The sequence below is a fragment of the Cygnus olor genome, chromosome 2 (genome assembly GCF_009769625.2).
Source record: "Cygnus olor isolate bCygOlo1 chromosome 2, bCygOlo1.pri.v2, whole genome shotgun sequence".
In the NCBI taxonomy this organism is placed as follows: domain Eukaryota; kingdom Metazoa; phylum Chordata; class Aves; order Anseriformes; family Anatidae; genus Cygnus; species Cygnus olor.
In genome coordinates, this window is record NC_049170.1 from 116,219,307 (window position 1) to 116,235,196 (window position 15,890).

Genomic DNA, 15,890 nt, shown 5'->3' on the forward strand with positions numbered 1-15,890 from the left:
TGTTCAAAGCTATCACAGACTTTTTTGGTGTCTGTGGCTATGCAGAGCAAAGGCTGCTCCTGCTGCGCTCTGGGCAGTTCCAGAAGAGATTGCTTGGTTCCTCATGTCCCATTTGAAATGCAAAGAAAGGGAGTGGAGAAGTGGAGTCTGTCACTTAGCATGTATGAAAGGACAACAAGGGACAAGTGAATATGTGATGTGAAATCCAATACACCTAACCACTCTCTCATTTATTCTGCTCTAGTCAATATATACTGCCCCATGTGTATGTACTCTGCTGGGAATCTGCTAGCAACAGGCTGAAGATCCTCTGAGCTTTAAACAGAGCTTCTTCCTTCATTTATAGCCCACTGAAAACCTGGCAGGTTTCTCTGCCCTCTGGCAGGGGCCATTTTCCTAGGTCTGCAATACCGTTTTCTTCCCAGGAGCTAGAGCCTGTCCGGCAAAACTCAGAGGAACTGTGGTGCAATGCCATGGCATGTTGGCCAGCTTGCCTACTGCCGGTGTTGAGCATTCATCCCAGTTCTATGAAACGCAGATTTTTTCATGTCTCTGGGGATTCCTTAGGCCTACAAATAATTATATGTCCCTGCCGCTTGATCCCGAAGGGAGGAAAAAGTGAGGAGAAATTACAGTGTGTAAGATTTCACATTACACTGACAGTGGTGCTCCATCATGCTAAGCCAAAATCAAAGTGGAACCTCATAAAACTGCAAGTCAACAAAATCAAAGTTCATAGACACAAATGCCAGTCCAATTAGTTTGCCCCTAGTGTATGAAATTCACTATCATGTCATAAGAGGACCCTGATAGACAAAAAACAGTGAACACGTCTGACTTTGAAGATTCTGGACAAAAATGTGCCTGATCTGCAGTTTTAACTGCACATGAAAATTGGGCAATAGCTTTTGCTTTGAGGCCTCAGGTGATAAACTGGCTGTATGGAATAATAGCATACTTCCTTCACTGGCACAAAAGTACTATGTAACAAGATGACAAGTTCAAACCTCTCAGAAAAATTCATCCCAAGACATGTCAAAGCCTGGACAGACGACTAGGTGGAATGTCAGCCTCATTCAATAAAGCAGTTCCTAAAAAGACTCTTATTATACAGTCTGTAAGATATTCTGTGCCAGGTCATCTTCAGCACTTACTCAGTATTGCGATACAGCTGTTCTTGCTGCAAAGCTTGACTGACAAGATCATAGCAGATTTTTCTGTTCCTTGACACATTTGTGTAATGATTGGAGCTGTGAGCTCTGGGCGATGAAACAAACTAAATCTAGTTGTAGGGGCTAGGCTTCTGCAGAGAAAAGAGGAAATATATGCCCTTTTTAATCAAATGTACATTAGAGCCATGCTGAGTTCAACACATAAAGACGTTCAGTATCTGTTTTGGAAATATAACGTCTTGCTTGGCCATCCATTTGGAGCTGTGAGGTGTTTAATTGCCTCTCTTCTCCACCTTTGCTAATCTTTGGAAGTGATACAGTCTGGCTGGCTTTTAGGAATGAAGTCCTGCAAAACAGTGTGTTTAAGAGATTTGGCTGCTACAAATTTTGCTTTCCTAAATGGAAGAATTTAGCGTGATTCCAATAATTTCATCCCTGAAACCTATTTCTGAAAATGGGAATTTGTAATTACAGCCTCTGACATTATAGCTGACATTGCCCTAATTAACGTGGGTAGTAAGAGGTCCACAAGTAACTGAAGAAAGTTTCCAACTTTTGGAAAAGGTAACACGAAGAGTTGATGGACCGCACCAGGGGAAAGTTTATCAGGCAGTCTGGGGGGGTTCCTTGCTCTGGAGAGAGGCCATCTCTCCCTGCAGTCACATATTTAAAGAAGAAACCTTCTGCTTTGCTCTGGTGTCTAAAAGCATTTATTATTTTTTGCCCTTTTTCCCCCAAGCAGCAGGAGATAACCTTGGTGCCCTGGCCATCATTCCCTTCTCTAAATACTCTATCCAGTGCTTCTGCTAAGTGCACATCAGCTCCAGCAGTTGCCTGTGCCATCATTAACACTTCTAGTGCTTTTCCGTAGGGAACTGAAGAGCAACTGCTAGAAGAGAGGTGCTTTATAAAATCAAAATATTTTCTGTCCTGTCCAATTTCCACTAGTAGAATTTATCTCTCTTTGCATTAGCCAGCCTAAAGCTTCATTCAGGGAGCGCCGACTTGAGCAGAGGACTTCATGCTGCTGTGAGCTGCTGCTTCAGCGTTTGCTTTGTGCTGCAAACAGTGCGATGCCCCACTGCTGCCAGTCAAGGGCATCTGTAGTGCTCAGCAATAGCTCAGGGCACTTCTGGATCCAAGTGATACTGGAAAGTCTTAGGCCCTATTATCCTGTCTGTTCATCAGTCGCATATATTTATGCATGCATGTGTGTATATGTATGCACGCACACACGCACACATACATATTTGCAGGGCAAATTGAATTTATACGGGCTCTAGTGGTGCTTTTATGAATACAAATGACCGATACAAAATACAATGTCAAAACTGATCAACTCAAACTGAGAGATTGAAGAGATAAATGAAATCTTATTTTTTTTTCTTTTCCTCTGTTCCGTAACTGTTTGAGTACAGGAAATGCCAGTGGCTCTGGGGTGGAAAGCTGAAGGCGAGTTGGTGAGCCTGCCACTCAAGAATATAATCCTGTTAGTAAATGTAACTAAACCTACTGGGAAAAATATCTAAATCTGAAGCAGTTCCACATGGGCTTTATTTTTTCCTCAAGTTCTTCCGCGGCTTCTTAATAACGCTGTTGCTTCCGCTTAGCATTTATTTTTCTTTAGTGTAACAATTCTTTTAAAGTCAGGTAAAAACCTCATGATAAAACAGTGCAGAAAGACTCCCAGAGGTCTAAAGGGTAACATGCCCCAAAAGAACACCAAATGACCAAATTCTCAGCCGTGCCTACAATTTGTTTGCACAGATTAGAGCCTAACCAACAAAGGATGGAAATGCAGAAGACTGGAATAAATTCTGAAATTCCTGTACTGGGATTTTAATCTTATGGAGCCAGTCAAAGAGAACACAATGTAATGAAAAAGTAAATGTGCACCAAAGCCTGCTTTATAGAATGTAGTAAAGATTTATATCTTAAATACTGACGTAGTGATTTTATTTCATTTTGTCTGCATCTCTAGCTGATTTTCTGACAAAAAGCAGAGTTGTAAATGTGTAAAGAATATGTAGAATTAATATTTAGAGTTATGTATTACATTGAACTAGAACCAAATCTGGTTGAACATAACTGAACCCTAAAGATTAGCTAGCCAAGCTTAGGGAACTGACTCATTTTGTAAAGTCAGAGTGACTTAAGAATGAACACAGCCGAGAAGCATGTAGCATGCTTTAATGTACTAAAATGGGTATACCATTCATGTCTGCAACATATGTATATATTACAGTATTAGTCTGCTTTGGGGTTAGCAGAGGGATGCACAATCACAGGCCCTATGTCTTTCCAGAATCAGTTAATCTTTCAGTTCTGATCAGACACAAGTTTATTCATTAAAATTATGAGTGACAATCAACAGAGTAATTTCATAAACACTGATGGAGAGCTAAATTTCTATGCATTGCTATTGCCAGCGCAGTTAATCTTATTTAAGAAATAAATATATATATTAACAGGAAATCCCTTATAAACATAATGTTTTTGGTAAAGACTGAATATTACAGAACCTCCACTTCAAAATGGCACAAAACTGTGTTATCTGTCCCCATCATTAGCCCTATCAGTAGAGTTTGGAAGAGAACATAGGTGTCATTTTGTTAAGCTCACAAATAGTGGCTGAGAATGTCTCTTTTTTTCTTTTTTTTTAAGCATAATGACAATGTGTTTTTACTGATGTCATTAAGCAGATACATGCAAAGCTACTAAGTAATGCTGAGGAGTTTGGATGATAGATAAATGTTGTGCCAGTGCAATGTGGACTTGGACTGCCTTATAATAAGACTCTGAGGATTCAAGGAAAAAACGCACATTTCAACATTTGGGTACCAAGGAGGAAAAAAAAATAAATAATTTTTAAAAGCAGATTATATTAAGAGTCTGCTCATTCTCATCTTTGGACAGGGACTGAAAATTATAACATTTTTGTTCTGCGATTCCCATGAACACTTAGTTTTGCCTGAACTTAGGGGATAGGTCTTTTAGGAGCTGAGTGCCTTGCAGTGTGTCAACTAATATATTACTCACACAACTGGAATATACCAAGGTTTGTATAATGGTGGATAACTGTTGGGTGCCATCAGGACTGTGGGGGGAGAGTGAGAGAATATAGCAAGAGGAGCAATGAAGTTAAGCCATTGAACGCTTCAGGACAGTTAACTGAAGAGGTAGCAATGTGTGAAAGGTAAACGTTGTATCCTGCAAGTACCATATACTTTTAAAGGAGGAAAAAAAGTCTTTTATTTCTACCTGAACATGACTAAATTTACAGGGGAAAAAATGTCCTTTTGCCTACATGGCATATTCTTGTGCATATTTGGACTTTAATAGCATTATTCATTTTAAGATGAAAATAGAGAGCCAGGCATAGCCTCAACCTGAAGTAATCAGGGACAAGACTCTTCTACATACCACCGCAAATGTCCTTTGCTGATTCTGGATGCGTGTTCTTTCAACAATTTCAGCAAAGTCCTTATAAATTTCATGGGGGTCAGATGTATCGTTTAAAGATGCCAGGATCTATAATGGGTACAATACCCAGCTTGTGTAATCATGTGATCCTTTTTCTCATTTTTTTCACTTTTGCTCCTGGAGTGTTAATTTTTACATTCATTTGCAGTCCTTTAGTGGCAGAAAACACACAGGTCACTTCAGATAGGGAGGCCTTGAGTGTGATAGGTGTCCTTCAGTGCTGCTGTGGCACAAGCAGCAGTAATAATCATTATCTTAAAGCATAATTAGATAAACAGTTAAATATTGAGATACATATACATGCTTGTATACATAATAAATCATCTCTGAGACCTTTACAGAACAATGTACTGATGTGTGCTCCTGAAAAACAAACTTTGATTTTAAGGGTCTGGCTTCTTTGTACATGAATCTACATATAGTGTGCATTACAATATGTCATGTCAATGATAAGCATATGAAATGGAAAGAGGTCCATATTACAAAATATGTCTACTTTCTACTTTTGAACAGGGAAGGACATGGTAAAATTTCCGTTTTTGCAGTCAAAATGGCCTTGGCGACTCTTTGTGGAGGAAAGATCATGGACAAATTAAGATGTAAGTATTTGGGGTGATATTTTTGTCTGTTAATCATTGTTGTACTTGGAGATGCAAAAGTACAGGTAAGAGAAGACAGAATTATGATAAGCTATAGTTTCATGCCTGGGTATAAGATTTGCACTGCGTACATCTGCAAGTCAAACCCACTAAAAGTTTGACTGAACGTGACATCAAACTTCTTATTTTTGAAGCTAAATTGCATATATTCAGCCTCTGATTGGTGAGTGCTTCAAATATTCAACATCGTGAGGCATCATTTAGCAATTTCTCAGGCTTTTTTTTAATAAAATCTATCTCCTTTCACACTTAGAAGTACAATATATTTATGCACTATTTATATTTCCTCCCATAGGGCACATCTATTCCATCTATTTTGCAGAATGGATTCTCATTTCACAGGATTTATTCCCAGTTCCCAAACAGCCAAGGCATAGTTTACTTGCAGCAGCAATGAAAGACTTCCTATTTAGTGCTATGATGTCCGAAGCTCAGGTCCAGAGCACCATTTTCCAGACTTTTTGACCAAGGGATTTATGTCAACCTTCAGTTTCATCTAAGCCTTCTACCACAGCCAAAAAAAAATAAATTTATGTTTTATTTAAATGATTAGAATAGGCAAGTAGAAATCACAGATGCTAATTTAGTCTTCCAGATTCAGTGCCATTTTTTTAATACATTATTTCTATGTAGAGATTCAAATATAGACTGACTGTAAATTGGGAACACTGACTGTAAATTAAGAAACACTGTTCCCTAAGCTACTTTAAGAATAAGGAGCAGGGTCCATCCAGTGGAAGGCTAGAGAATGATGCTGATTTTTCCCATAGCAGTCCCCGGATCCTGTCACTAGAATTTCTACTCCAGCTTCCTAGAAATGAAGCAGTTGACATCACAGCCTGAAAAATAATGCATGTTTCTTAGTCTGTGATCCCCTGATAAGTTTAGGATCCTTTTAAACAGGGGGAAGAGTGCAGGCTGACAAAGGAGAAACATGCATCTCTGGAGTTATAAAACTTTGTGATATTGTACATGAAAAAAAAAAACAGGGAGAAGAATAAAAAGTAATGCATTTGAAAGAGCTTCAGTGCCTTGTGTGTCCAAGACAATAATAACTAACTTAATGAGCTCATTGTGAAGATTTAGATTTGACAGGGTAAGCTGGCAGTAGGCAAAAAGCTGATGTTGTGTATCTTGTCAAATTAAATTCTTCTTATCTGATTAAATTGCTGTCTCGTGTCATGCATCAGACTTCATTTAAAAAATGACCCCACGCAATGAAAAAAGCAGGAATATTTTCATATCAAAATCAGCTTCTTTTTTATATGTAAATCATTCTCTGTGTATTTTATTGAGTAGGGTTATAATTAAAATGCAGTAATAGTGGCTGTTTCCATAAGCAGAACATGTTATTTAGCACTTCTGGTTCAGATCAGATGATATTGAATTAGGAGCAAATGTGTAGCTCACTGAAGTTACTGTGTCTTTTTCTTGTCTTTTCTCCCCTCAGATATTTTCTCAATGATTTCAGACTCCAGTGGAGTGATGGTTTATGGCAGATACGACATGTTTCTGCGGGAGGTTCTCAAGCTGCCCACGGCTGTTTTTGAAGGGCCTTCATTTGGTTATACTGAGCAATCAGCGAAATCCTGTTTCTCTCAACAGGTAAATGAAGACACAGGTTTTCAACCACACCTCAGAGCAAACTGAGACTTTCTTCCTTTCTTACACATATGTGCATATTCACCCAGGGAACACGTGGCTGGGTGCAGGTTCACTTTGCTAACTTCTGGCATGCAGTTTAGGTACCTGTGGAAGGGAGCTAGTCTCTATAGGTCCCTTATATTGAAAAGGGAGAGTCTTAGACAAAAAGTGATTCAGAGCAGGATCCTAACTTACATGTTTCTAAATCAGGGAGCCTGAGGAGAATAACTTACTAATTTAAGCACTGAAGTTAGATGTTTACTTTTAGGTTACATAAATACCCCAAGACATGCAGTTCTCCACTGCAGTTCATTGTTGCTACAAGCACATATGAGACTTTAACTTCACCATACAAAGCCCAGCTCTCACCAAAAAATCAAATTACACATTTTTTCAAGTGATGTTGTACACATATGAGAAATTTACAAGCAAGTAGAAAATTATGTCTTAAATCTTTATTGAAAATGGGAGTCAGTAGGTATTAGAAAATCCCTAGTCCCATACAGATACTGCCAACAAGACAGAGTCGGGAAAACAATGAAATTACTGGGAAGAAAATACAAGATTTTCCACAATTCACCAGGCTGTGTAAGCACACTGAATATGGCAGTTTGGCTGCAGCTAAGATCTAGCACTCCTTAAAGTCCCATAATTGGGTCTGATTATCCACTTCTCCAGTGCAGTGGAAGGAAAGAGATCCTCTGGCTCTTGCCATGCAGCACACTGCGTAAATATAAGGGAAGATGCTGAAACTGGGAAAATGTTAGAAATAAAGTGATATTTTGCTTCTCTTTATCCTTACATTCACTACCAAAATATAACTGAATGGTGTTGAACGAATGGAGCAGGAATAGCGTCATTTTCATGCAAAACAGTCTCATTTCTTATTTTCCTTCAGTTTCATCACTAATCAATAGTCACTCCACTCAACTGAAAGGCGTTGTTGAAATTCATTTCCCAAATGATTTTAAATGGTAATGCTTGCATATGTGAAAATAGTCTTGTTTCACAGTAGGGGATTTAAAATAGCATTTAATATTGTGTTGAAGAATTTACATAGTGAAGTGACTTTTGGTAATTTTGTGTTGAGATAATAAAAAGTCCTCCTGCATGGCAACAGAGCATTCAAGCTTTGAACATTGGACATGATACTGTCAAAATCAAAATGCAATTTCTTTTTTTCTTTTTTTAAATGTTGTTCAGGACTCATTTTTTATCTAAGCAATCATCAGAAATGGTACTTTCATTGACACTGCATCCAAGAGTGGACCAGATACGTTAAGCTACCTTAAGAAAGACATAGTCTCCAAACAGCCATTAGATGGTTTAATTCAGTATCTCTGTTTAAAGCTACTGAGAGTTAGTTAGGTCTCCAACTGATGTAGGTACACAGTGGATTTACAAAGCTGCTGGTTTGCGTCTGTGGGCAGCCAAGTGTTCCTGTAAATCTGGTCTAATAATTCACTTAAATTTACTTATGTAATTCTCATTAAATACTCATTAGGAATGAACCAGAGTCTAGAAATGAGACTCTAAACTGTTTATTGACATTCTGATGCATGACATTGTGATACATGATACCAACAGTCTTAGTCACCCCAAAGGTCATTCTTTCACTCTCTCATGTTGCATTTAGTATACTATGGGATAAGTTTGGCACTCACTCTGTTGTTTTAAGCATTCATGAATTTCAAGTATTTTTTCCACTGCAGTTAATTGGTTATATAAAGTAGAAACAATTAGCATGTATTTCTGAGCCCAGGAGTTTTTACATATTAGTACCATGTTATTTCTCCAGCCCTGTTTTTAAAGTTTCCAGCGGGGGGCAGGAGGGTTGTTTCAGTTCCCATTAGGCTGTATATCCAAAAAGATCTAAATATTAACATGTTCATCCTGATATTCTAATACATTTTTGTTCTATTTATTTATTTTTCCATTTCCTCAGAATTGTATGTCTCAAAATATCACTTTCCTGGGCAAACACGATCATTTCACTTTAGCACAGTATCTAAAAAACATGAACAGGTTGATCAATTTCAAATAAAATTGCTTGTGTGTTATTGGAGAAATGACACTCCTATTTTTAAGTGCTTTCCGAAAAAGTCTGGAAGTTTTTCATTGCAGTACCTAGAAGACTGCAAAAAAATCAGTCATCCATCATGTCCTACTGTCTAAAAAGCTGAGATGGCAGATTCCGAGCAATATGGACACATACTTTTTATCCACAGCTAGGAAGTTACATAGGTAGCATTACGGCCACCTTTGAGCTCTTTTGTATGAAAAATAATCAGTACTGTGCTTTTCTATGGAAACACTTACGCATCTGCTTCTCAGCCTAGACCTTGCCTTCAATGGGACAGAACATTCAGGCATGTTTCTGACTCAATGCACGTATTGCGCTGTAGAAGAGAGACCTCTCGCACATGCGCATGACTCATCTTTTTTCTTTAGTACTTCAAATGCATTTTGTGTCTGTTTAGATCTAGCCAGTATCCACCCTGGAGTGCTAAGGGAAGTGACTGGGTTGCTCATTTATCCCCTTTTTGCCCTTGGTATGGATCACTTTTCCTTACCAGAAGAGCTCAGCCCCATGATATACAGATTCCTCAGTTTCATGGGAAGAAAAAATTCTGGGAATGATCTTCTGCTCATGGCGCCAAGTCTGTTTCAGTTTGCAACTAAAAGGAATTTTTGTATTGCAGAGATGTTTGATTCTTCCCCATTGCACTCATTCATTTGATTAAACCATGTATTTTCCTCTGTCTGTGAACCACTGCTAGAGGAAATGGCTGTTCAAAATAGAAGCAACAGCATTTCCTCATAAGCAAATTTATGGAACAGAATGCCAGACAGAGCAAGTGATTTAAAGTTTCAGAATATAGATCTGTGGCTCAAAAAGGAATTTTATAGCTACCACTTTCCCCCATGGGTAGAATTAATGTGATATGATATTGTATTCATATTAAAAAGTGCTATTATGCTAAAAAAACAAACTTTTTATTTCCCATATTTATCCCAAAATAAAAAAATATATAGATACTAACTTCATTTTCTTATCACTTGGCTAAGTGTTATTCCACAAACCCAGACTCCATCTGCATGTAGCATATATTTAGAAAACAGCTTTCAGTTTCAACTTTCCCAGCAACTGATAGAAACTGCAAGAGGAAAATATGTCTTTTAAAATATATGGAAATTTCTCCGCTGTGCCTTTTTAAGCAACATCGTTCTCTCTAATCCATAAAATCAGTGACCACCAGAGGAGTTCAGCCATAAAGCTGTCAATGAAGCTAAGTTGCTTTATTTGTTGCAAATTACATTTGAATTACAGCTGTTTTCAAAAGCTTATTCCATTGTGGAAGAGCTGGTCTTGTCTCCCCATCTATTTGCTTGTTTAGACCACTTTTAGGTGCACTGCCAACACACTTCCCTTCAAGAGCAGAGAGGAGACTTAGGGCTACTTGGATCTGAAGCTGGGGCACTGGAGGATCCTTTTTCCCCTAGGTTTGGTTATCCACTCTGCAAGGGTGGGAGGATCATCCATACAACAAGCAGGTGGTAGCTCTTCTGATAGCACACGGACACGAGCTGATTTGGGGGACTGGCACAGCTTTGATTACTCTTATAAGACTGTATGTTAGGACTTTCATGCTGCAAGTATTGTGGGAAAAGTCAGTTTTTCAATGAGATTTAAAGCTCATATTCCAGCTATTTATGGTCTTTAAAGAATAAAGATCATTTTCACAAATAACCTGAAGTACTTTCTCTTGTCTTAGGGACAGAAACCTTTATACATTTCCCAATATCTTGCAATATATCAACCCTAAAACTGTCACAGAGTGAGATGTTTTCCATTGATCACTCAGTGTATAAGAGAAATATTGATTTTCTTTACATCTGGCAGCAATTGTATATAAATGCGGCTCAGACATTCCATCTGGAAATCTCAGCTCTGAGAAGCACTCCACAACACATGGAGATGATACATGTCACTGCATAGCTGCTGTTTTCCTTTCTCATGGGGTAACCAGAGTTCTTCAGCAAGCTAAAGCAGCAGCTTATGCAATCAGATATGAAAATTTAACAATCATCTCTTTGGATATGGGGATACCACTTAAATATGTATGTCTAAATTACACCTGCACACATTCTCAACCAGGCTTAATATTTTCATGTCTTAATTTTACTTTGAAGGAAGTCTCATTTTCTGATTTCTTAAGGACTCTCTGTTCTTGACCAACTAGCAGCTGCGTACTTTAGTACACATTAGGTAGCCAGTATACTACATAGGAAAGAGCAAGGGTTTACTGAAGTTGTACTCCCTTGTCATTGATTTCGTCATCAGTCATTCTTCGCAGTAGTTTTTCATTTGAATATTAGTAATGCACACTGATAACCCTACATGCACTTGTACCTGTTAGGGGGTACTCAAAACATGAGGACAAAAATGTGAACTTTATTCACAAAGGATCTTCAGGTAAGAGAGTCTGCAAGTGAGCGGGAACCCAGCCTCATGAAAGGGACAGCTAGTCATCAGTAATATAATTATGTATAGTATATACAGTATATATATTGTAACTTCTAGAAATAGCCCATAAGTTCTTTGCTAGTATCAATTGTTCTTTTTAGTAAACCAAGGCTACAAGTAAACAGTGTTTGAAGTCTGTTCCCAAGTGTTTCTGTAAGTACAAGATTAATTCATTTTGATATCTCTGATTACTGATTCTTTGTGCATGTTTGTTTTCTTATTTGAGCAGAAAAAAGTCACATTAAACACTTTCTTGGATACTCTCATGTCTGATCCCCCACCACAGTGTCTAGTGTGGTTACCACTTCTTCATCGGCTGGCAAATGTTGAAAATGGTAAGTAAGAGCTGTTGCCACCAAAAAAAAAAGAGTTACAGGAGTAACCTTGTGTGTGTGATGATTCTCTCACTCTATGGGTGATTTTGTAGGAGCTGCTGTACTGGGTTCATTGATTCCATGTGCTATTTTTACAGTCACTGGTAAAATATTTAAAGAATCCTGTTGGTCTTTCAGCCAGGAACGTGGCATAATTTTTGCTATGCTTGGGAAATTATCTTGATCATGTCCGCTCCTCCTGTGCTCTGGATAAGCAGAGTGACAGGACTTGATCCATTCACATACTCCAAGACCATAGCTTATGTTAGCTATGACATATGGCAGTAGCGAAGGAACAGCTTGGTAGTTTCCGTTCATGCAATATTCTTGTCAGGAGAAGGCCAGTGCAGTAGAAAACACCAACCAAAAGGTTGAAGGATCTCCTCCTAAGCCTACACAGTTGGACAATATACTTTGAAAAGCAGCGAGGATGATCCAGATTCATACTTATCTTTTGCTTGTGTGGAGTATGAGGATTAACTGTGAGGTGTCTCTTTCTTCTCAAGGGTTTTCTTTCCCCAAAATGAGTAGGTTACAGACATTAAAACAGGAAGGGACTATAAAGATCAGCTAATTTGATTATTGTGTGGTGCACTTTGTATGTCTCTGTATAGTAACATTTTTCAGACTTTCAACTCCTTGACCACCTTGGGAAAAGTTCCCAGACTCACAATTGTGGAGTCCTTCAGCCAAACCCTTCATACACAATTTATGTAGGACACAGACAGTGTTGTCACACTGAATGTACAAGGTCAGAGCTAGAAAACCTGTACGTCTCATTTCAGTGTGTGAGCAAATTGCACCCCACAAACTCTGTACAGCTCCTCATGTACTTCTGGAGGGTGTCTCAGCTCCAAAACAGCCTGCTTCTGCTGTCCAGAAAGACCAACACTGCCAATATTAATTAGAAAAAAAAGAAAGTCAAGACAAGAAATGCCTGTCTTGTTTAGCTGTACTTGTTCTTAATGTGGCATTTCTTGCTCATGATCATCAGGAGGCAATGATGCTGACAAGCATTATTCCAGTACTGTAAATCTAAAACAAGGAAGATTTAGAAGCAGAGGAAGGTTATAAAAAATGAAATGAAATGAAATGAAATGAAATGAAATTAAATTAAATTAAATTAAATTAAAATAAAATAAAATAAATAAAAATATTGCTTTTGGACTATAAATAGATTTTTTTAAATAATTTTCCAGCCCAATATTTTGCCTCTGGGGCTGCTGTGTAAGGGGCTTGTTGAATATTCCTGTGTTGTTGCTTCTTTGAAGGTTTACTCCAGCATAACTGAAGCTGGCAGAATGCAGGGAAAAAGAAGTGGGACGCAGGAGGCAGAACATATCATATATACTCACATATTTATAATGTATTTCCTACAAGTAAATGAGTCTGGAGAAAGTGGGGGCGGCTAGCCATTTTTTTTATGATAACAGGAGAAAGAGGATTTTGTATGTGTTTTTATACTAAATCCCCATTCCACTTAAAGGCACAAGGGGGGGGTGAGTTGACATCCCCAAGTCCTCCTTGGCTACAGAGCCAGCTGTCCACCCCACCTTCCTCCAGCTTTTGTCACCCAGCATTTTCCTCAAGCCCTTGCCATCCATCCCTGTTCCTCACCAGCTTTGCACTGTTTCCCAGCATAGAGCACAAAGCCTTCCTGCTGTGAAATTCTGGCAAGGAATTAAAATCCCGACACACTCAGACTGATCCAAATCCTCCCAGACTGAACCTAACGAGAGAAGAGCAGAAGGTGTCTGGGAAGAAGGAGCTGTACAGTACCCTGTGGTAAATGTGACACATGGTACAGTAAGGGGAGAGGAACAGAGATAGCAGCAGTGTGAGGAAGGAGGTTCCAAATGTCATGGCTGGTGCCTTAGCGTGCTCAGTGACTTGAATCCCCATCGCTGCCTGCTTCTGAGAGGAACAGAGAACAGGGGAAGGGACTGAGCTGGTCCCTTCAATGACCAGATTTCCAAACTAGGGCATCCAATGCCAAATGTATAACTCCCTATATAGGTACCTAAAAGTCATCAGCTGTACAGATGAGACAGAGGTAATTAAGGACAATTTATGCCCAAGGACATTTTTGTGTTTTGTATAACCAGACAATAAGTCTTTTTCTCTGACTTTTTCTCTGGGGCACGTTGCTTTACCTCCTAACAGCACAGCAAAACTTTTGGCTTCCCCCAGCAATACAGCTTAAGGATGCAGGGGATTTTCCCATTTTCTCACATTTCTTCTATGGGGTATTCTTTCAGATGCCATTTGAATGCATTTTCTGCTGCTGTGAGCAGGAGGTGCATGCATCTGTCCAAAAGTGATCAAGGGTTTGGGGCTCGATGTGTCAGGTGTTGTCTGTGGCTCAGGACAGATTCATGGAGGGCTAGACAAGTTTCTGTGGGTAGCTCTCCATGGGTCAAAGCTACAGACAGCATCTTACACTGCAGACAGCTGCAAACAAAGAGGGGATTTGCCCTTTTGTTCAGGACTTTGTCCGTCAGCTTTTCCTTGGGGTTCCTCTGCTTTGGGTTAAAGCTCGGCGTCTCTCTCCTGCGCAGTCTTCCACCCCGTCGAGTGTTCCTACTGCCACAGCGAGAGCATGATGGGGTTTCGCTACCGCTGCCAGCAGTGTCACAATTACCAGCTCTGTCAGGACTGCTTCTGGAGAGGCCATGCCAGCGGTTCCCACAGCAACCAGCACCAAATGAAAGAGTACACGTCATGGGTAAGGGGAGGCTCGCGCCTCGCCACGGGCAGCTTTGCCCCTCCGGTGGGAGCTCCCGGCAAGGGGTGGCTGCCAGCCGGGCTGCCGGCGGGGAGCAGCCACCCTTGTCTGGGAAGCTGCACCCTTGGGAGCTGGTGGGAGAGCGCGGAGGTGGGAATGGTCTTTTCGGAGCGTGGATTTGGGGTGCCTGTGAAGGTCCGTGCTGCGGGGCAGCGCAGCGCCAGAGGGCTCGGAGCAGAGCGCCAGCCGCACAGTAAGTCCTCCCCTGCCCAAGGGACTTGTCCTTGGCTGTTTCTGTTTGAAATGCTGTTGGCTGCCTGTAAGTGATGAGTACTTAACGCTCATTCATCAATATTTTCAGTCAAGTGGCTGCAGCATATGCATAGCATTTGGGATGGTCCTGGCACAGTAGATTTGAGTGTGGTCGCAGACTTAGATCCTTGGTAGTGCTTGCTTACTGTGGAGAAAAACACACTTCAACCTTTTCATTGCTAAACAAAGTAATTCAGCACTTTTACTGAGCTGGCAGAGAAGTATCAGCAGCTGCATTAATGTTCTCAAAAGGACATCAGGTCTGGGGACTACGCTCTCCATTGCTGGAGCAAAGTCCTAAGAGAAGCCCTTAGTCACTGAGCATCCCCATCCTTCAGGGTGAAAATCCAGAGACCAGCAGAGAAATCCTAACTGATCTTGAATACCAAAAAAAAAAAGTATAATTGTTATAAAAAAGAAAATTATTTGCGTAGCAACAGCTCACATACATACAGTGCTTCCTGTGTATTTTTTAACAAAGCTCTGAAACTTGACACTTTAAAAATAGCTGTCTTTCTGCCGGTGGAGCAGGCAAGGGTTAAATGTGATGTGATTTGCTCTGTATGCCAGTCACATGGCCCTGCACTGCCTCAGAGCAGATCTGGGTCTGTAAATGTTTTTGTGGGACCTAATTGCTGCTTGTTGCATAGACACAATGACTTGAGCTTAGTCTCTGAATAGGAGAGTGCCTGCTACCTAGCTCTGACTCCACTAATAGCAATCTGTGCTATAAAATCATTCTTGGCTGTAGCAAGGGAGCTGTAATTATAGGCAGGAAATCATTTTAAAACTTAAGATTTCTGCTCAACTGAAGACAAAACGTGACTACGTGCCTAGTGGCTTCAGATGTCTCATAGTCAGAAACAAATGTTTTCCTTCAAGTCTGAAATTGCCTTTCTATAGCGTTCATTAGCACTCATTCAAAACAGGTTAGCATTATCCATAATGCATCTATACTGAGCTCCACATGCAGATTAAAGGTGTTCGTATACA

At 39.8% G+C, this 15,890-nt stretch overlaps 1 protein-coding gene across 20 annotated transcripts in view; it reads left to right on the top strand.

The window, feature by feature from the left end:
- The window catches only part of DTNA (dystrobrevin alpha), a 223,993-nt gene that overhangs the window by 156,489 nt on the left and 51,614 nt on the right, over window positions 1-15,890 (top strand). For 19 of the 20 annotated variants that reach the window (XM_040550317.1, XM_040550314.1, XM_040550324.1 and 16 more), the window contains 4 exons: window positions 5,169-5,254; window positions 6,765-6,919; window positions 11,716-11,821; window positions 14,419-14,585. In XM_040550317.1, the coding sequence (XP_040406251.1) occupies window positions 5,169-5,254; window positions 6,765-6,919; window positions 11,716-11,821; window positions 14,419-14,585 (514 nt within the window). The other variant, XM_040550327.1, reaches the window with a different exon arrangement.